Raw genomic sequence first — 21,801 nt, 5'->3', positions numbered from 1 at the left:
TGCTCTGGAGAATGTGGGGAAAACACAGTGTCACGCAAGAGCAGTTGCGATACACTTCTGAGGGACTGTCTAGTGGCCTTGCAGACAAATGTGGTTAAAAGGGCTCCCTTCAAAGGTTTCTCTCTCTCGAAGGGCTACACCACAGTGTCCTCATTTTCAGTAGCTTCAACTCACCTCGCTTGAGACCCAAGTGATAGTCAATCATAATATTTGCCTGCAGGAATCCTGCCTCCCCTGAAATGACAGGGCCCTCTGATCCTACCCTATGCTGATGGATGCTCAGTCATTTTTCCTAACCCCAAATCACCATCATTAGGCCTTTCTGAGGGAAAAGCACCAGGCAATTCTCCAATTTCAGAGGCCTTTCATCTCCCTCACGCCTCTCAGAGACGTGCCTCTCTCTGCTGCTCCTCTCTCCCACCCATCTTCAAGTTTAATGACTTTCTCTTGGCCTAGAGACGAGAGGAGAGGCACAGATGGTACAGTCTGAGAGCTAAATTGGTTTAAAATTTAGGTGTCATTTCCCTCATGAAAGGTGAGTAAAGGATGGAAATACTTCACAGTTTTCCACGAAACCATTATTTTTCAGTAGAGGGGGAACAGTTGGCGAGGGCATGGTGTGTTAAAACACGCAGCTCTTCTCATGCATTCCCCTCAAACAGAAAAAGGGGAATCTTTCTGATGATAAGGAAATGACATTTAAAAAAAAAATTGGAGCGGTGCCCTGCTATAAACAACCTTGGCCAAGGATGGGAGGAGGTTAGTGTTATATCTGTACTCATTTCAAAGTCACCACCAACCTTCTGTGTTATCCCCTGTTGTAAGTGTGTACATTTTTATAATGCCTTCGGAATAATTTATCACATAGTAAAGATTTTTAAAAAATCATTATCCTTTTGATCTAAAAATCCTTATACTTCAACTTTAATATGTTCTTTCTGAAGAAGTTGCCACATGTGTTTTGCTCCTCGGAGAAATCAACAGCAGGGAGCCAAGCAAAGTTTTGGGACCATCCAAACCCATGTTTAAAAAGTTTATAAAAGTGTGTGTGTGTGCGTGTGTGTGTTTACTGTGACACCTACTTTCAGGTGCAAAATGTGACCTGTGAAACGTAAACACAGAATGAGGTTGGTAGAATCATTAGAAAGAATATTCAGACATTTAAAGTAATGGTTTAAAGTTAGTTTAATATTGACAAGTGCGTCTTCTTGCCCATGGCAAATATGCTAGAACAGCATAAGGAAGCTGTGAACAGCATTGATTTATGTGTCTGTGTTTAGGCGACTTCAAACTCTCCTTTTTTTTTTTTTACTACCAAAATCCAAGGGTGGCAGACATTTCAACTTGCAAAAGGCATCTTCATGACAGCGTCCCAAACCACCCACCTGCTGCAGTATTATCCCCTGGGTATCAGGGATGCATCATCCTAAGGCAAATATGTTAATTAGCCCAAACTAAACATCATCTTGCACACGTATCCACCCACATGCATGCACACAGCCCTCCCCTCCCCCCGCCCCACACACACCACTAAGCTGATGAGTCTCCTTTGAAGAAAGAAACTAGAACCATAACCAAATCCATTCTCCCTGCTTCCTTGTAAAGGGGTTTAAATCAAATCCACTGAAAGCTGCACAATTTGGATCTTTCAGGCCTGCCTATGTATTAGCTTTAAGAAAGTGTTTCTTTTACGAGGCTCTTAGAAGACTACAAAGAGAGATCAAAATTAACTCAAACACTGCATCAATGCATCATTGGAGCAGGGTCACCCAAGGGTGGATTAGGAAACAAGGCTGCATGTCTCCAAGTTTGGGTACTGTCGGCTCTGAAGCAGTTTCTGCAGACCCTTGTTAAGATAGAAGGAAGGTTTGTTTGAAATTGTCTTCTATTAGGAGAACACAAGGCATTGCAAATAGCAATGGCTACTTATTGAGTGTTTATTATATGCTAGGAACTGTGGTATGCCTTGGGCTCATGGTGGTATCCCTCTCTGTGCATCGAAGAATGTCCCTATGGTGGCGGATGGAGGAAGGAGAAAGCAAAAGTATGCTTCAGCGAGCCTATGGGACAGGACCATGAATCTATCTGCCTATGTCAGGCATGTCATTGCCCTCGAAGCTCACAATGTGTGTGTGTCTCAATACATGGAATGTATTCCTGCTTAGTACATGTTCACATTATGCTCTGGGTAGTACTGGAAGCAGTAAACTTTTACACATGCTTACCACTGTACAGGGTTGCACACAGAGAACTGTGCATTCTCTGTTGAGAGCCAGTTTAAGAAATTTTCCGGGACGGGGTGCTGGGGGAGACTGTTTCTATATATGAATATTGTACCTCTTGTTTGAATATAGAACTAAGAGAAATCCGATGTTCTTATATTGCACTAGTTCCTATATTCCCTGCGATGACCTTTTCCAGTGGGTATTTATATTCTCTTTTGTTATTTTACAAATGGCAAAAGAGAATTTCAGAAAGTTTAAGAAATTGGCTGACCACCAGCTTTCAAATGGAAGAGGTGGAACTCAAATCCAGGTCCATCTGAATCCAAAACCTAACTTTAACTGCTTCTCCTATTTAAAAAAAAAAATGGTATTGCCAATCTTGTCTTATTTGAAAGGGATTATTAAAGACCTGTAGAAATATATGACATGTTCTATTAGAGGAGAGGGGAATAAGGGAAGCTGCTAACTGCATTTGCGGAGTGGGGAAGGAGAAAATACCCTCGCTAGAGTTCCGTTCTCCTGTTTGTTTCTCTTCTACTTCTAGGGAAACAGCAAAGATAAGCTGCAGATAGAACTGAAAACAGTCAGACCTTGCTAACTAACTACAACAAAAACCAATTTGTTAGTGAGTTTTATGACATCTATGAAGATGTGGAATACCGGGGTTCTGAAAGGAAAATTGAACCCCACACCGAAGCCTGGGAAGTCGGGGTCTTCTCCTAAAAAGATACGGGATTGATGCTAAATGGATCCCCAGAAGCCTGTCTATCACCCACCATCTGGTGCCGCTTCCAAGTAAGTACAGCCGGCTTCATGGAGGACGGAGCTGATTAATATTCACTGCTCAAAAGAGCACAGGAGCGATATTTGTCAGTCAAGCTCTGTAGCCTTTTATTCAGAACATTTCATACTCTGTCCTTTCAGAAAAAAAGAGAGAGGTTTCTTGGTTTCTAATAATGCCCCAAATGCTGCATAGATTAGGAGACTCTTACCGACTGCTCACGGTTCTCAGCAAACGCAATTCCTAGAGTTCTAATTTCAGTAAATGGAAGCCTCTGCCCTCCTCCTTAGGGATCCCTGCTCTAGATCAAGGTTCTCCTGGACAGGCTATAATGAAATGGTCATGTAGTCTCTCTCCTTTAAGGCGAAGACTGCAACATAGAGAGAGAGAGAGAGAGAGAGAGAGAGAGAGAGAGAGAGAGAGAGAGAGAGATCCTCTGTTGTATTGGAAGCATGGGTACAGAAAACGCAAGGTCTTCCCATATATTCAGGATGTGAGGCCCGCTGTCTGCTTTCATTTCTTCACACCCTCTTCTCTGTGAGCCATTCTAACCAAGCCTGTGCAGGTGCCTCACTCCAGAATGCCCCATTCAATATTCCCTGTCACAGCCAAAGGCCTCCCCTCATTCTTTATCTTAACTGAACACTGCAGCATATAGCACCATTGACCTGCAAGAGAACAGATTCACCTCCCCTTTTCCCTGAGCATCCTTTCCCCAACAACTCTGCTGATTCCTTTGCCTTGGACTGCTCCCCAAAAGGCAGTGTTTCTAGGGTCCTTGCTCCTGGCCACTCTATGTCCCCTGTTTCAAACATCTTACCCCTTATGTAGTGCCACTTATAACCTATGGATGACACTTTCCTTATCTCTGGACCCAGTTTCACACTCTGCCTCGTGTTCACACTAGTACATTTCCAACTGTCTATTTAATATCTGCACACAGAAGTTCTAGATCATCTACACTCGATATTTTCCAAAACAAAGCTTCTTGTTTCCCTGCTGGGTCCTCTCTTTCTAGCCTCTATCTCATTTACAAACTTTCTTCTAACCTGGTCATCCTGGTTGTAATTCTTATAACCTCCCTTAGATCCTCTGCCCACCATAATCACTTGCTGGCCACTGCCAAGTTGCCTCTGAAACCTGCCTTTGCTTTATTCCTCCCCATCACTCTCACTGCCCTGGGTGGGACCATTATTGACCATTGGCCTTCTAATTTCTCTTTCTGGTTCATGCTCTCCTCCTCCTAATAGAGATTCCACAGCAACATTTTTTTTCTAAAGTTCAGCTCCCACTCACTTGTGGAGTCAAGTCCAAATGTGTTTGCTATGCAGTTCAGGGTGGACTTCCCAGTCTCCTCTTTGTTCAATTTTTCTCCCACCCCACCATTCTCCTCTCTGTTGTGAGATTGTCCTTTATTCCCCAGTCCTACTAACACATTAAGAGCTCTGAATCATGATTCTGCTGTTCCCTCTGCTTAAGACATCATCCATTCTCTTTCCCAACCAGACCAATCTTCTGGCTTCAAAGCCCAGACCAGATATTAATTTCTTGGTGAAAGTTTTAATCACACAGCAACATTTATTATGGTCTACAATAATATGTATCATTGCCCATATTAGAGAGTAGGTATTTCATGAAGCCCATTTCCACATCTTACTTATTTACTCTTCGCAGCAAATCCAAGGGTAGGTACTTCCATTTACCAATGAAGAACCTCGGACTCAGAGAGATGCAATAATTTTCCATGTCCCAAAAGCTAGGGAGTGAATGAACTGAGCTTTAAACCAACACAGTCTTATTACAAAGAAATGTGCTTGCCCTGGACAGTTTGGCTCAGTGAATAGAGCACTGGCCCTTGGACTGAAGGGTCCTGCGTTTGATTCCAGTCAAGGGCATGTACCTGGATTGCACATATGGAAGGCAACCAATCAATCAATGTGTCTCTCTCACATTGATGTTTCTCTCTACCTGTCTTCCCCCTCCCCTCCACTCTCTCTAAAAATCAATGGAAAAATATCCTCTGGTGATGATTAACAAAAAAAAAACACAAAAAAAAACAAAAAAAAATGTGTTTAATTCTTGTGCTATTCTACCTGCTGTCACCAGGTGGGCATTTTTCTTCATGCTAGGATGTGAGTTACCTGGGGCCAGGGATTATGTGAAATTTATCTTTAAATTTACATTCCCAGTTTCCAGCAGGCAGTGGAAATGCAGTAACTGGCTGATGCCTTGAATGAGTGACGCTGCAGTGCTCTGCTGTAGTGCAGGTGATCTGCACTGCAGACCATGACTGGCTTCTGGCACATTTTGATCTCATCCCAAATTTCTTGCTCTGCTCCTCACTCTGCTCATCCTAGGATATTATTGGCTTTGATCCCTTTCGCTGCTCCTTTTATCATAAACTCCGTGAGTCTGGGATGGTTGCATCACCCTATTTACTGGATTAGACTTCTTATTTAATATTTAACTCCCTTTCCTTGAAGAACAAAATGAAAGCGCAAATGAAATCACCTTTTTGAATCCCTTCTTGATATACAAGGCAGCACTCCCACTTCTGACGGCTTCCCAGAAAAAGAGGACGGCCAATCTCAGTTAAGAGTGATATAATCCCCATGGCTTTCACCACAGGATCAATGCAAGAACAGGGATTTATACTTCTGCCCAAGATTCTGATAGCTGAGGGTTATGAAGGAGACACCAGAAATCATGTTGAAATGACTTGCATGTGAAAAATCTATAAACTTTAAAAGCAGTGTGAATTGATTAAATATGGTGACAAAGAAATTTATTTTAAAAATGGTACTACAAAAATAAGTAGTACTATGTCCGAAGTGTTTTCCATGTACCGGGCACCAAAGGTATTATGATTTCATCATCTCATTTCATAATCACAGGAATAAGGGGGAGGTACAACTATTACCCCCATCACACAGAAGAAGAAACAAGGGTTTTAAGAGATTAATGGTAACTTGGCAAGTTCACGGAACTGGTAAGGGACAGAGCTAGGACTCAAATCCTTTTATATCTGGATTGAAGATTCCTGTACATAATAGATATGCCATCCTGCATCCAGTGTATTCCTATCACAAATAATGGTAGTGACATCTAGTGAGATTGGGTCTGCTGTCCCCAGCCATACAGCTTAGTGGCAGAACCAGGGGAAAAACGTAGGTCTCTAGATTTTTTTCTCCTAAATCCTCTGACCTCTCCCATTAACATGTTACACCATCATAAGGCACAGAGTATGTATTTTTTTCATAATACCTTTTTGTTTTGTTTTGTTTTTACAGGGACAGATTGGAAGTTGAAAGCAGTTATACCCATGGTCTTAGATATAGGCATGGTTTTCCTAGGAGAAATAGTGATAGGAATTTTGGATATTTTTAAAGCATTCAGCCCACGTATTGAATCGTAGAGAAAATGACCCTGAGTCATGTTTTGACGTCTACTTTTTTGGATTCATATTTCAGAAAAGCAATATTTCAGGTATATAAGATCAAACTGTCATTCCTGTATCTTCAATGTGCAGTCATCCCTCTTCCTTAACTGAATATTTCAGCAGGAATACTACCATGCACCCTAGTATATATATTTCTTTAGAAGGGATGAAATTATCTTCCTGTCATTCCCCAAGCCCCTAGTCCATTGGCTTGTTATCACAACAGCTTAAAAAGTTTCTACACAGCAAGGGAACTGTCAACAGAATGAAAAGACAACCTTTGAAATGGAGGGAATATTTGCCAATCATATATCTGATAAAAGGTAATGTCCAAAATATAGAAAGAAATCCTACAACTTAGTAAATAAACAAACAAATAAAACAACCCCAGATAACCCCATTAAAAATAGTCAAGAAACTTGTAAGTCATCCTTGATGTCTCCTTTTCACATACTTCTCAGACAATACATCTGGACATATTACTACCTCTACCTCCAAAATGCATTAGGAATCACACCATTTATCACAACCTCTACTGGTCGTAGACACTATCATCTCTTGCCTTGGGTACTATAATACCCTTCTGACTGGTCTTCCCATTCTTGCCTATTGTACTCTATTCTAAACGCAATTAATAGCCAAAGTGATATTTTCAAATGGGAAGTCAGATCATGTCACTTAAAAATATCCGCATAGATCTCCATTTCCCTCAGAATGAAGACTGCAGTTTTAATTATCTATGATGTCCTCTATGATCTATCTCTCCCTTTACCTCTCTGACCTCATTCCTATTATTGTTCCCAATGTGCCATTTGCTATAATCACAATGACTTCCTCAAATACACCAAGCGTGATCTTACAATAAAGTCTTTGCACTAACTCTTCCATCTGCCTGGGATGCTCTACCCTCAGAAATGTGCACAGTAAATTTTATTTCAAAGCTAAATTCCTTCCCTCCTATAAGGTTTTTTTTTTTTGCTTAAATATTACCATTTTAATAAACCTTTCCCTGACATTCCACCCTTTTTAAAACTGAGAAACTATAAACACATACTCCCAGCTACCTTTATTCTCTACTTTTCTTTTTCCATGGCATTTATCACTTGCTAGCACAGTTGTTTTTTCTTTCCTATCTTTCTTCCTTCCTCCCTCAGTCCCTCACTCATTCCTTCTCTCTCTCTCTCTCTCTCTCTCTCTCTCTCTCTCTCTCTCTCTCTCTCTCATTTCTTTCTTTCTCTATGTCTTTCTCTTTCTTTCCTTCTTTTATTCTATGTTCATGTTTTTACTGTCTTTCTCTCCAACTAGAATCTAAGTTCCAAGAAGGAAGGACTTTTTAAAATAGATAGTAGTTGCTCAATACTATTCTGAATGCAGTAAAAATTTCTAGTTAAATGTTGCCACCCATTACTCAATCCATTTTGAAATGATGCTAGAGACCAGTTTACCAGTCATATGAGACAGCCTATCCCATTTATTTAGGTTCCGAGGCTGTGCAGTTTTGCCTCCTTTGATTGAGGCAGCAGAGTATGGAGAGAAAAGAAAAAGAAAACTTTTGAGTTGCGAGATTACGCAGCCACACCCAAACTGGAAGCCATTAGTAGCCTAATGAAAATCATGTAAGAATGAATGCAGAACTACTGTGTTTAAGCCAAAAATATGTTTCCAGTCTCTTCTGAGTGCTCCTTCTTCTCTGCCCAACATCGGAAAAAGAGCTAGTCAGAGTTTGCCCCTACCTCTACTCTTCTTTCTTCCTTTCTCCTTGTGGGAGCTCATCAACTTCCACGGGTATGTACCAGTATAGACCACTGTTATGCTGTTGATTCTCCAGCTGATGTCCCCAGTTCTGACCTCTCGTCCAGGTTCCATTTTTAGTAATTACACAATTATACACATATCTTTCTACTTGGATGTCTTATGCCACTTAACAATGAACAAAATGGAACTCTTGGTTAAACCCTACCCTTTCTAAGGTCTTCTCTTCTATGCAATTAGGAATCCATTCCATAGCTGAAGTCAGAGATCCTGGATTGCTGTTTTTCATCAACTCCTACATTTAACCATTTCCCAATTCTGTATATTCTATCTCCAAAATACATCCTAATTCATTTACTGCTCTACCTTGGTGAAGGCTATACCATTTCCCCCAAGTTCCAAAAGAAATCAATAAATAAAATGCTATAGAATTCTAAGGATTGGGCATTCACATACAGTTGAAGAGATCAGAATGGTGTGATAGAAGACCTAGCATCTTAGATAACTCTGTGATGATAGATTAGAAGGTGACAAATGCGCGGGCTTGGGGATAACAATAAAAGTGAAGGGAATAGGACCAGGATGAACAAAGACACAGGGGAGGAAAGAATATGCTCTGGAAAAAGGAAGTAGCCCAGTTGGGCTGGAGCTGAAAATATATTTAGAGGAGAAGTGGGAGCAAGGGCTAAAAACATAAAATTGGACTATATTGTGGAGGGCCTGAAATACCACAGAGGGACAGATTAAGTTGAGTTGTATACTTCCTGCCTTCCCAATGTGCCTTGTTGTTCATAGCCATAAATGTGTATCAGCGGAAGTGGAAGAGGGCCTGTATTCTCTTAATTGTTTTGCATTTCACTAGGGTCTTTTCCATTCTGAATGTACAAAGTGTTGCCCAGAATAAATAACTTTTTCTACTCTTTTTTCTCCCCTGTAACATCAATTATTAAGCAACACTCTATATTAGCAGGACCATATGCTTATTATAATAGCAATTGCTTCCACATGATTATTTTCAGAGTATTTCTTTCTGCACTGAGATATTTATCTTATATGCAGACCTACTTCTTTTGTAAAAATACCAATAGCTGAGATACCACTGTGTTTATGATTACTATCCTCATTGAATCAAAGTTCCCATAGATGGAGGAAGTTTTAAGAATATTTAATACATCATTTACTCGATTTTATCTCCTCAAGGTGCCTTGCAGATTGTCTTAGCAGATGTGAAACTCCTTTCATCATGTGTAATTCAATTCTATCCTTGGTTTGTTATAAATTAACAATCTGAAATAATGTCCCGCGTTCTGAACAACAACTGAGATATTTGTGATGGAAAAAAATCCCTTCCCCACTCAGAGCTAACCTTATTCATTGTTTAATACAACCCTTTCAAATGCTTTTCCAGCTTTTGAGCCTGACGGATTAAATGGATTTCTGAGATCTCCAGGTAACATCTATCTATCTATCTATCTATCTATCTATCTATCTATCTATCTATCTATCTATCATCTATCTATCTCCATATATATAACCATATATATTTCTGGTTTCTACCCCACAGAAACAAATCACACGATCTTGAGAATGTAGCCAAATGACTTTCACACCTGTAAATGAACATTTTTAAGCTCTCTGTATAGATAAGCACAGCAGGACTTATTCAAAGATCACCTAGGCATTGTAAAAAGTAAATACAAACCTCAAAATGAGAAGACTCATTCCCATATCTTTTAAAATAAGAAATATAAGTAGACAATAAATTCAGGGAGAGTTGAAAACCAGAATGAAAATATTTTCACCCATAAACAGGAAGCACATTAGCACAGTTTTCCATGCTCCTGAGCATGAGTGGGTGCCAGGTCATTCTCACAGGGCGCCTGGGCCAAAGCCAACTTTCCTCCAGGAGACCCGTGGGGAAGAATGACAATTTTGTTTAAAAAAAAAAGAATGACATTTTTGTAACCGTGTATGTTCTGACACTTCTAGGAATTTGTTTTCAGAAATAAGTTAGTGAGATGCATAGGAATTTAGCTCCAAAGGTTTTATTCATAACACTATTCTTTAATGCTTCCAGAATGAAAATAAGTTAAATGTCCAATGAAAGGAAACTGAGGAAATCTCATGCTAAAGAAATACTATGAAGCCTGTAACTGTTGTAGAAGACATTTAATGCCATGGAATATATTAACTGAAAAAAAAATAAAACTACACAGGGCTTGTACACGTGATGCCTACTCTGTAAAATATGTATATTGTGTATACACATATATACACAAGCACACAGCCTGAAAAATAAATGCACCAACATATTAACCATGCTTGTTTCTGTTGTCAAATTACAGGTGATTTCTATTCTTCTTCAAGCTTTTCTGTGTGTGTATTGGTGTGTGTGTGTTGGGGGAGTATATATACACACATTCATATTTCCATATGTTTTAGATATACTTTACAAACTCTTATTATATAGTTTAGCCCTATATATTTACATATTTATATATTTACATAGCATATGCTATAATATATTATTATATGTTCCTTGGAAATCATAAAGGATTAATTTAAAAATGGCCTTTTCAGCACTTATTAGTACTAAAGTGAAAACTGATAGCATTAAAATGCTGTTTTACTTTGAGAGTGCACAAGGCTAAGACTCTTTTGAAGGCAACGAAGAGGCCCTGGCCATGAGGTGGCTCAGTTGATTGGAATATTGTCCAGTACACCATTTTGGGTTCAATTCCTGGTCAGGGCACATACCTAGGTTGGTGGTTTAGTCCCTAGCTAGGCGCATATGCAAGGCAACCAATTAATGTGTTCTCTCTCTCTCTCTCTCTCTCTCTCTCTCTCTCTCTCTCTCTCCCTCTTCCTCTCTCTAAAAAATCTATAAACATCTCCTTGGTTGAGGAGTAAGAGAAAAAAAAAAAGAAGCAATGAAGATACCACTTTATATTAAACCTATAAAACCTGGTAAATATACTTATTATTATTAAATAAGGAAGACTGAAAGTACCAAAACTTAATACTCATCTTAAAATATTAGAAAAAGTATAACAAAATATACTCAAAAAGATAAAATGAGAGCATTATAAAGGATGAACATAACAAGAGTGAAAAAAAATTAGAGTAAATAATAAAAAACTTGAAAGAGAAATAAATATATCTCTTTGAAGCCTGATTTTTTTTTTTTTAAAAAAAGCATAAGAGGTGAAAATAGAAATGACTAGGGATGAAAAGAGAGACATATACTTACAGAGGAAGTTAAACAAGTTACATGAGAATATGACTTCAAGAAGGGTATAGAAACAGGAATAAACTTCAAGAAATAGTTAATCACCCTGAAAGACTCCTAGACAATGTTCACCTATAGTAACACAGTGTTTCTTTAAAAATAGTATTATGGCCTGTGTTTTCCTATAAATAGCAATATTTGGTGCTATTTTATTATCTAATCATGTAATTAGTATAAACACTTGAGCCCAGCTGTTTTAACACTTTGTCGTATGTGTACACATCATAGATTCCTCTGTAAGAAACGTTCCTTATACTCAATGAGCTTCAAATTAGATGCATTTCAAATGTTAACATCTTAATTACAACTATACAACATTCATATGCTTGTCGGTGGTTCATTTCTCTCACTGAAAACTCAAAAAGCAGAAGCCTCTGCAGTCCAGCCATATCTTGGGTCCTCTGACCTGGATCACTGTGTCCCTCCCTGATAGCACGGCTTCTAATTTTGTTACCTTCCTGTCCAAACACGTGTGTGTGTGTGTGTGTGTGTGTGTGTGTGTGTTTGTGTGCGCGGGTGTCCACATGCACACTAATCAGAAGCTTCCTAAAATGTAATAGTTCCTGTTCAATTAAACCTTGTAGCTCTCTTGTAGTTCTTCTTGGTCAGACCATCATAATTCCTAGCAGGAAGCTGCATGCTCTTGGTCAACTGGTTCCTATATCTCCAGTGATATATATGTGCTGCTGTCCAACCAAATCACCACATTCCCACTAGTATGACTGCAGCTGGGCTTTTTGGAAGAGAATGTTCCTGAAAAAATCATCATCATCTTTGCACTACCTCCTCACGCTCCGACCACCATCCACATTGGTTTTTTTTTTTTTCATTTGGAACATCCTTCATCTCAATCCCACTCATATAAACTCTAACCCTCATTTACAACCTAATTAAAACTCTATCTCCTCAAAGCCGCCCTTCCTCTTCCAGCCTGCTGACATATACAGTGCTATTTCCTTATTTCTCTGTTGAGAATAGACGGGAAATTCTCAGTAAACGTGTAGGGGTTCTTGCTTCCTTCAATAAACAACAAAGGAGGTATTTTCATCTACCCGTGTAAGAAGTAAAAGCTGACACAGGGAATTGAGAGAAGAAAATAGGGATTGTGTCAAAAAATAGTAAAGTATGATCAGTGCGGATAGCCATGAACAAAAAGACAAAAACTAATAGGTTGCCACAAGGCAATGGATTATCCACATATTCTGGAGATTGGTCGCTTAGACTTGAGCTCAATCCCTCTCAATAACGTCCCTCCTCCCAACAGCCCTCTGTATACATATAACACAGATACCTGCACAGAGACGCGCAATGGTTTTGTATAAGGCTGAACATCCAGCAGCCACTCCTTAAATTTTTTTTCCCCAAATAAAATAGGAATTCTCCATATTAAAGTATCTCTTCCTTAGCTACTCTTTGTCAAAGCTAAATAAAACAGAACATAATTCTATCAGCTTCACATATGTGTGTATTAAAATATGCATATTTAACCAATGCACATTAGCTTCCAAATACCAATTTTCTGCTTCTAATTCATTGTAAAGATGCTGTTTGACCGGTGAATGTATGAGAGTGTATCTCTTGCATAAAATATACTGTGAGAAATACTTCCCACACTTCCTCATGCGCCTGGCTCTCTCCATGTAAATCCACATCACCTTTTTTTTAATGTTTAACACAAGCAGAAATACTGCTGCTATGTCGATCTTTTCTAGTCCCCTAGGGCTGATACAAACCTCCATGAATGGAGAGGTTCCAAGGAATGCTAACTCAAGTATTTCAGTCCCTTCTATTAGTAAACAGACTTGCATTTCAATTATCTTTTTTCCTTCAGAAGTATCCTTGGGATGCTGAGAGAACTGGGAGTATATTGCACAGTAGACGAGAGTATCCCTGAATAATACTTGGTCCTCTGCTTATCCACTTGCAGATAAGGGACATTTCTCAGTTTGGGGAGCACTGTCCCCAACCCGGCATTATCCTGCATGGCTCCCACACTTTCCTTGTGGGGTGCTGGCTGTCTTCATATAACCCTGCATTTTGCTTTACTGTCTTCCACTTCCCTATAACAGATTCCACAAACCACTTACTTGCCTGATCAAAATGGAACATAATGAGTACAAAGTCATTTTCCTCCTCTTTTTAAAAAAAAATATGTTTTCATTGATTTCAGAGAGGAAGGGAGAGGGATAGACAGATAGAAACATCAATGAGAGAGAATCATTAATAGGTTGTCTCCTGCACGCCCCCCTACTGGAGATTGAGCCTGCAACTCAGGCATGTGCATTGACAGGGAGTTGAACCTTCACCTCCTGGTTCATGGGTCGGCACTTAACCACTGAGACACACCAGCCTGGCATTTCCCTTCTCTTTAAATGGCTTCCTCCTGAAAAGCCCTGGGGTTTTCCTCAATCAGCTCAAGTATCTAAAGATTTTAAAGCATGTTTTCCCTCTACCTATTTCCTAAAGGTCCACCTAGATCCTTTTACATTAAAATGGCTTTAAGTGTATGTGTTAAAATAAGAGATTCTCACTTTAATTGTTCAGGACTTCAGGATACCCACTTAGAAGGTGGGAGGGCATATCACCCACTTAAGATCCCCTCTGACACTTACACAATTCCCTTATTCATTTTTAAATTAAGTTGATTTTCATATGATTTCACTTTATTTTAGTTTTCTCTTAAATTTTAGTTTATCCTGAAAACTATTTTAGAAATTTGTTATAGCAAAATTAACCCCATTTTACAGAGAGGTCAAATTTACCCCAAAAAAGAAAAGAAAAAGATCTAACATAACTGTTCCGAACACATGTTAAATGAAGCTAAAATTGCTGGTTTCCAGCTTTGTTTCTACCATTTTTAGTATCTCTGAGTTTATATGTAGGTTAAGGTTGGTAACTCCAGTGCCTACAAAGGCTACAGTGAACCTCAAATGAGAGGAGGTGCCTGGGGAAAGCTTGGGTGACCCAGGTGACAGGAACCACCTAGAACTGCAGGGTCACTGCTTCTAACCCAATACGAAACCAAACCTAAACAGGTGTCACTGGGTATTGTAGATCTGGAGAGAAGCCAAAAAAACAAATTTCTAATATGAAATCTCCCATTTTTCAAATGTTGCTTAGTAATGTATAATTTTTAGACACTGCCTAAAACTAACCAAATAGCACAAGTCCTGGGCCTACAGTTCGTGACCTCTGTTGTTAATGACTATTCCTTGGACCTTTTACTTCCGCCTTTATTTCTTTCACAGTCCTAAAGCCGAGTTTAAGGAGACTGGGAGGAATAATTTCCTAGGCAGTTCTTTCAGCCTGTGCTAAATAATACTCAGCATTAAGTAATAAGTAAACGTTTTGTCCTTCTGTATATGCATGAATACACAACACCTACATATCTGCAATGTCTATCCTGTTTACAAACCTATCACTTAAAATTGCCTCCTTCCACTTGCCCTGTCCCAGTTCCAGAACGGGTCATTGACGTATCTCTTTACTTTTAATACGTACTTTTTAGTTTGCTATTATTTTCTGTGCAAATTCATCCTGACTCAGGTGTCTAGAAAATTTATACTATCAACGTCCTTAGCTTTAACTCATATTATTTATGGACTTAATAACTTATTCCATCTCTCCCCAAAGTTAAAATTTAATTTGATCCCTGACAAACAACAACGAAACTAAAAAGGGGCTGCACACTCAGCAAAAAAGTTGAGAGTTTTCTGCGTGAAGTGGCTTCTGATTGTGAAGGGACAGAAACATGTGGCCTCTCACCGGTTTCCTGCCTTTGCTGCTTAACCGAAGTGAAAGTACAGATATCAGGAACTCAGCAGCTTAAAGCCAAATGATTACCCAGCAAGCCCAGTGTCTCCCCAGAGGCCTGGAGATTACACGTGTAATAATCAGGCTGGCCCTGCCAAAAGGAAGGCTTAGCGCTGCATTTTATTTATTGTATTTTTTGAATGGAGCCATTGCTTGATAGCCCCTGGGAGCGTTAACAAAGATGAAAGAAACCACCAAAGGAAAGAAAGAAATATAAATACCTAAGAACCATGCAGCTGAAGTTTATAATGTGGAACATGCAGCGCTGGAATCAGCACGTAGGCTAGGGTCCTTCAAGTTCACTATGTTACAGCAATGGAAGCATGGCTTAATCAGCAGGAAATCTAGATCACCGAAGTCTCATCCAGGTTCATTGGCCAAACATCAAGCCTCCCATTTCTTGCTCATGTGTCACATGTGACAATTTGATATTCCTGAATTTTGTCTCTGATTGTCTATTCTTATCAGCTGTATTTTAACACTGTGATAATTACTAGTAGATAGTTGAGACTCCTATTAATTTTGCAAAGAGGCAAAATAATTTTTTTTTTAAATAAGGTAACTCTAGAGCAGCGGTTCTCAACCTGTGGGTCGAGACCCCGTTGGGGGTCGAACGACCCTTTCACAGGAGTCGCCCGACCCTTTCCGAGGGGTCACCTAAGACCATCGGAAAACACATATATAATTACATTTGTTTTGTGATTAATCACTATGCTTTAATTATGTTCAATTTGTAACAATGAAATTGGGGCCACCACAACATGAGGAACTGTATGAAAGGGTCGCGGCATTAGGAAGGTTGAGAACCACTGCTCTAGAGCCTCTAATATCTGCACTTTGAGGGAACCAAATCAGAGTTATCAAAATCAAATCATCCTTTTATTTAGGAGTAGACAAGGCTGGGAGCTTGGGACATTTTGTTCTCGCATCTTTTTTTTCAATCCATGCTACCTCATTTTAAGTTCTTTATAAACATTATTCTTTCAAATTTCCAAGAATAAAAAAAAATAAAGCTCATAATCACACTTTCAAATAATTGTCATTTAAATGGATTTAAAGTTTGTTTTGTTTTCTTTCATTTTTGTTTTGTTTTGTTTTGTATTTAAGGAATTAAGACAATAAGTTTCCATGTAAGTTTTTTCCATAAGTTTTGCCTGGAAAAGAAATCATCCGCATACCAATATCAAAAGTACAGTCCAATATTACCTTGTAATTTTCGTAGCCACCTCTTTTACTACTCTTACTCCCAACTTCAAGGGCAAATTTATGAGCCCTGGGCTACAATTATCTGGTGCTTACAGTAAGTTTTTACTTCTGTTCTAAGCATTCGGTGTAGCTCACACATGCAGGATGGGGGAGACGAAAGGAGTAGAGAAGCTTCTAAAACACAAAGGAAGTTTAACAGCATGCAAGAGGAACAGAGTAGGGTTGAGACAAAACCCCACAGCAAGTCTTGGAGGTGTTTACTTACAGGGAACTCCAAAGTGAAACTTACCGAGAAGCCACATTTTGAAGAGAGAGGAAGAAAGTCACCCCATATGACAAATGAGTGCAATGTGGATGGCGGGAACCACCTACAGACACTGTTTCTGGTACAAAGGAAAATCCTCCTTCCCTCCGAGTTCATGCCTCATGTCTCAATTAACATGCAGCCAGCAGCCGTGTGCTTAGGCCCTTGGAGGAGACACGGGCACCGCAGACCTGCCAGGAGGACTCACAATCTAATAGAATCTATGTTCCACAAACACACTCTACACAAATCCATTATGTGCCCAGAGCCGGCTTGTTTTATAAATGCATTTGGTGAAATGCAATGGAATTAACCCAACATTTATAGTTTCAGCCTCAAAGCACATTATGAGAATTATAAATGTCCCAGTTGACAACAGATGAAAATGAACATTGTCCTTATTTACTTTGGGTGGAAAAGGAGAGGAGAAGGGAAGGATAATTTTTTTTTTAAAGCTTTAACCGAGGACAGATTTCGTTTTCTGTAATGTCTGGCTCCCTATCCCATAGCCAAGCTTATTTTCTTTGTCTTTTCTTCTTCCTGGATTTCCAATAATATAACTGAAACTTATAATAGAACTGTGCTGGGGGAAAAAACAAACAAAACAACAAAAAAACCTCAAGGATATTTTCAAGTCCCCAAGGTGAAGAAACTGCCTAAGGGAGTCAAGGGTACACAGACCAGATTTTTTACAACGTGTGCTTCTCCGAATTTTTAAGAAGGCAATTAGTTATTCTTGTGTACTAGTGACTGCCCCATTTTCTCCATAACTCGGGCGACACAAAGGGCCTCAGAGAGGATATATTTTAAGTGGGACATTTATTACCCCAAAAAAGGAATGCAGTGAAATTTCACAGCGGAAGAAACTTGGCCGAGCTGTTCTCAAATCTCATTGCCATTTCTAACCAAGCCATCGTTAACCTACAGACCGAGGTAAAGAGCCTGATAAAATAACCCGGACCGAGCATTTCATCTATTGAAAGAAACCCAAGCCAAGCCCGATGCTAATCTGGTGGTCACACAGTGAGCATAAGATGCAGAGCTGCGAGGGGTGATGGTTCTGAAATGTTTATGCTGGGGGGAAAAAAAAAAGACAGACTCATCTGTGTGCTCAGTGTAATAGGATTTTCAAGTGACTAGTGGGTCATTTTTGTCCCAGCAGCAGACAGGAAGGACTGCTGCCATCGGGAAATTTACGACATGAGTTTGAAGGTTGGATACATATTTCACATTAGAGAGAGAGAAGTTGGGTTTTGAGACCTGTCTCCATGTTCTACCTATGCTTCATAAAACCACACTAGGAATTTTTTAAGGGGGGTTTTCAAGAAGCACTGGGAAACTCTATGTACCCCGAGACCCCACCATAAACATGCGATAGGAATATATGGGATCCAAGGAATAGATTCCTTTTTATGACCACATCTCCTTACAATCTAACATGAAAGTGGAGAGCTTCTTTTTCAAAGCATAGATCCTTGTTACTTCCTGTTCACGAGAGGCATACCTAAAAGGTTATTGATTTGGTTCTGAAGGACGGAGTGTTTATTATGGAGGAAGCCACTGCGGGTATAAGTGTGAGGAAATTAATGACGGCTTGGTGAGTGTCCATGCTGTGGTGAGGAATCAGTGGGGCAACTGTCAATCTATATGATAATACATTCCCAAACTTCATAAAGTCAGTGATGTGAAAACGCATTGATTTCTCCGTGAGCTAAACAGAATTTGTTGGGGAGCGAGAGCAAGAAGTGGACGGAAGTCAATGCCTCGTTGTGCAGAGAGTGTGTACCTGGTTGTTATTTGCTTAAAGAGCTTATGACATCACGTGCAGTTTCTTAGTTTTAGTTCTGGCTGCAAAGGAGAACAGAATATGCATTCTGCACATCTTTTGAATATGGGAAATACTGAACAATGGTTAAACAGAAAACACGTTCTCTCTATTTTAAAATAACCATCTATTACCTAACCTTGGACTATGGCTACAATACCCCTCTGTCCTCTGCCAGACACAGGGATGAAAGGGTTGCGTAGGCCTTCTATCATTTTTCTTTATGCATCTGACTGCATTATAACTAGCAATTCCAGAAAAAATAATGACACTGTGTCCAACAGTTTATTTCCTATGAGTACCCAGGGATTTATAGAGACTTCCCTAAGGTGAAAATTGTTCAAACATGATGTTTCAAATAGTGTTGAAAACAAAGAAACTGTTGGCCTATCAAATACATCACTAATTATAAAGTTCTCCCATCCATACCAGTTCTGGGTAAATTCAAGGCAAGCATTTTTGGCTCCCTTTGTTCATGGAAACCTCTCTTTATTAGTTGAGTTTTTAAAGATGTATGTAGCTTTCAAAGAGAGGGTGCAAACTCCATAAGTATGTATAAATAATTCTGTGTATTTGGTTCCCATAAGACCAGTGAAAATACCAAACAAGGAAATTTTGCTAAAATACCTTGTTTAAACTGTTCCTGAAGTTCTTGGATTGCAAGGGATTTTACTTATTAGGTAAGCAAACTGCCTCTGTTGGAACTATATCCGACACATACGGAAGCTGAAAAAGTGCATCAGGAAATGAATTCAATGTATGCCTTTCTGGAAACTTCTAAAAGTAATTTCCTATCAATGAAGCACCTTGGAGTGTTGAATGTGCCAAGTGGCAGAATTTTGTCAGAATTCAAAAGGAGTCAAGTGCGGGTTTTTCCTCGAGAGCACACCTTGATTAACTATGCGAACGAAGGCATAATTAAGACACATCCCCTTGTCCCCACCATGGAATACATTATTTCAGAATTAAACCTAAATTTAAATGCAACAAAGTGACACCTTTTGGATTACATGCAACTTACCCAGGAAATGATGTATTTTCAACAGTTTTGAGATCAAGTAATACTTAGCTCTGCTTTTGCATTGGCAACAAGCTGTCTGCCTGCAAGTTTCCTTTATTTATTTTTTTAATGCAAGAACATACTCAAGGCTGCTCTAGGATAAGTTTATAGCATTTTACATAAACACCCTTAACTGATCTACTTGGATGCATTTTAATGGTAATTCCTTTATCAAACACACAATATATTCATAACAACCCACATAGCATTTGATGTTTTCTTCATAAATCAACTGTACCTAATGCGATTTCTCTTTTTTTTAAAAAATGGTTTTGACTACACATAGTTGTGAGTTGCTAAGAAACCCACAAATAAGCACCTTATCTCCTTAATGACTTTCTTAGGTTTCCTTGTATTTACTGCTTAATGATCGGAAGCATTTAATTTTCAAAGTTTCATTAAAGCCTGTCTACAAAGCTGATGGATAAGCCGTAGCGATCTGTGATAGAAGATGTGGGAAGTCGTTAGCCCACATAGGTACCAAGGAGAAAAGTACACCCAGAACAGAACGCTTTTTTGAAGACAAACCCCTTCCTATTTGTCATTATTAAAGTCCAGAGCATCTGTTCTGAGTTTGATCTTCAATACAAGGATATGAGGCATTGCCGCCTGGAAATAAAAGGCTAAGATAAGGTAGGATTCTTAAGAGATCTTCATGAAAAAAATAAATATATAACCCAGGTTGCCATTTACCAGGAAGGGGACATCAATACAAAGACCTAGAAACTTGTGGCGAGAGGACATTTTCTAGGCACAGGTCATGGTTTATGTTTCCGCGTATGCAATGTCATTTACTTGCTCATCAGACCAACCAGCTCTACCTGACAACCAAGTCATCATCAAAACGTGATTCCTTATGCACTGGAGGTTGGCTGGCTTATTTCCTCCCCCAGCTCAGAGTGGGTAGACAAAGTGAATTTCCAAGGAAATGAATGGTTTTAGATGCCTCTTTATTAAAATAATAATGAAATCCCCCCAAGCCCCACAGTGTGCAGAGCCCAGAACATGTAAAGGTATGTAAGAAGCAGGCCTACCGTTCTCATCATCTGACTTATTCTCGTTGTCAGAATCAGTCAGGGTCAGGGCTGAGTTTTCACGGCTGGACAGGCCGGAACTGCGCCTGGATTTTATCCCTCTCCCCCACAGTCTGATGGCGTGTTCTGGAGACATCCCTCCCTCGGTGTCCGAGTCGGCGTCAGATCCCGTGCTCAGGGAGTAGCCCTGGTGAAGGATGCCCATGTCCGAGCAGTAGCCACTGCGGTGCGGGGAGGGCTCACAGATGCCCAGCTCCGCAAGGGTGAAGTTAGTTCCTAGGGTGACAGCAACAGAGAGGCTGTTACAATGGCGGAAATGCTTTACAGGGTTAAAATGTTTTTTACAAAAAGCAGACAGACACTTTCCCATCCAAAAAATAGACCAGGTTTGCCACAGTACACAGAACTAGGTCTTGGGCAAGTGTACTTAGGATACTGGGGTCAATTTGAGAACAAAAAACGTAACCATCTAAGATTAATTTGAATTCTAGGACAGAATGCTCAGGTTTTATTTAAAAATAAAAGTTCTAAGCATTTCTTGTTGTCTAGGGAGCACCACGTAGATTAGTGGAAAAACACTACATCAAAAGGAATAACTAATATATACCGAGCACTTTGCTCTAAGTATCTTTTATTTTGCAACATCTCACATTTTAAAATTTTTATAATAACTGTAGAATGATGATACTATTATTGTAATTATTCTTTAAATAAGGAAACTGAAGGGTAGAGGAACAGAGAATTCAAGTGACTTACCCAAGGTCATACATCTAGATTGTAGCAAAACCTGGATCTGATCTTGAGCAGTCTGTCTTCAAGTCAAAGAACCTTAATCCTCCAATAAATGGGAGTGGTGGCCAGGAGACCTGGGTACCAGTCCTAGCTTCCCACTGGTAAGTCTCATTGTGGCAAGTCTCTTACTCCTTGAGCCTCAATGTTCTCATCTGTAAAATCTGGGTATTAATCTCTTAAATTCCTTTCAGGATAGCTATGTGTATTATATGTGATCATCTACACCAAACTGTTTTGTTTAAATGAGTTATATAATGTGTTAACTAAGTCAGCATCCTAGG

The 21,801-nt window shown here is 39.5% G+C and overlaps 1 protein-coding gene across 1 annotated transcript in view; it reads right to left on the bottom strand.

Moving 5' to 3' along the window:
* The window catches only part of TENM2 (teneurin transmembrane protein 2), a gene marked incomplete at its 5' end in the record, with an annotated part of 1,189,887 nt that overhangs the window by 806,216 nt on the left and 361,870 nt on the right, over positions 1-21,801 (bottom strand). Inside the window, one exon of the mRNA XM_081092171.1 lies at positions 20,729-21,004. Coding sequence (XP_080948297.1) covers positions 20,729-21,004 — 276 coding nt within the window. The remainder of the gene's footprint in view (positions 1-20,728; positions 21,005-21,801) is intronic.

The sequence above is a fragment of the Myotis nattereri genome (genome assembly GCF_964212035.1).
Source record: "Myotis nattereri genome assembly, chromosome: 5".
Classification (NCBI taxonomy): Eukaryota; Metazoa; Chordata; class Mammalia; order Chiroptera; family Vespertilionidae; genus Myotis; species Myotis nattereri.
Note: the sequence above shows the minus strand (reverse complement) of the source record. Positions and strands in the feature narration are given on the sequence as shown.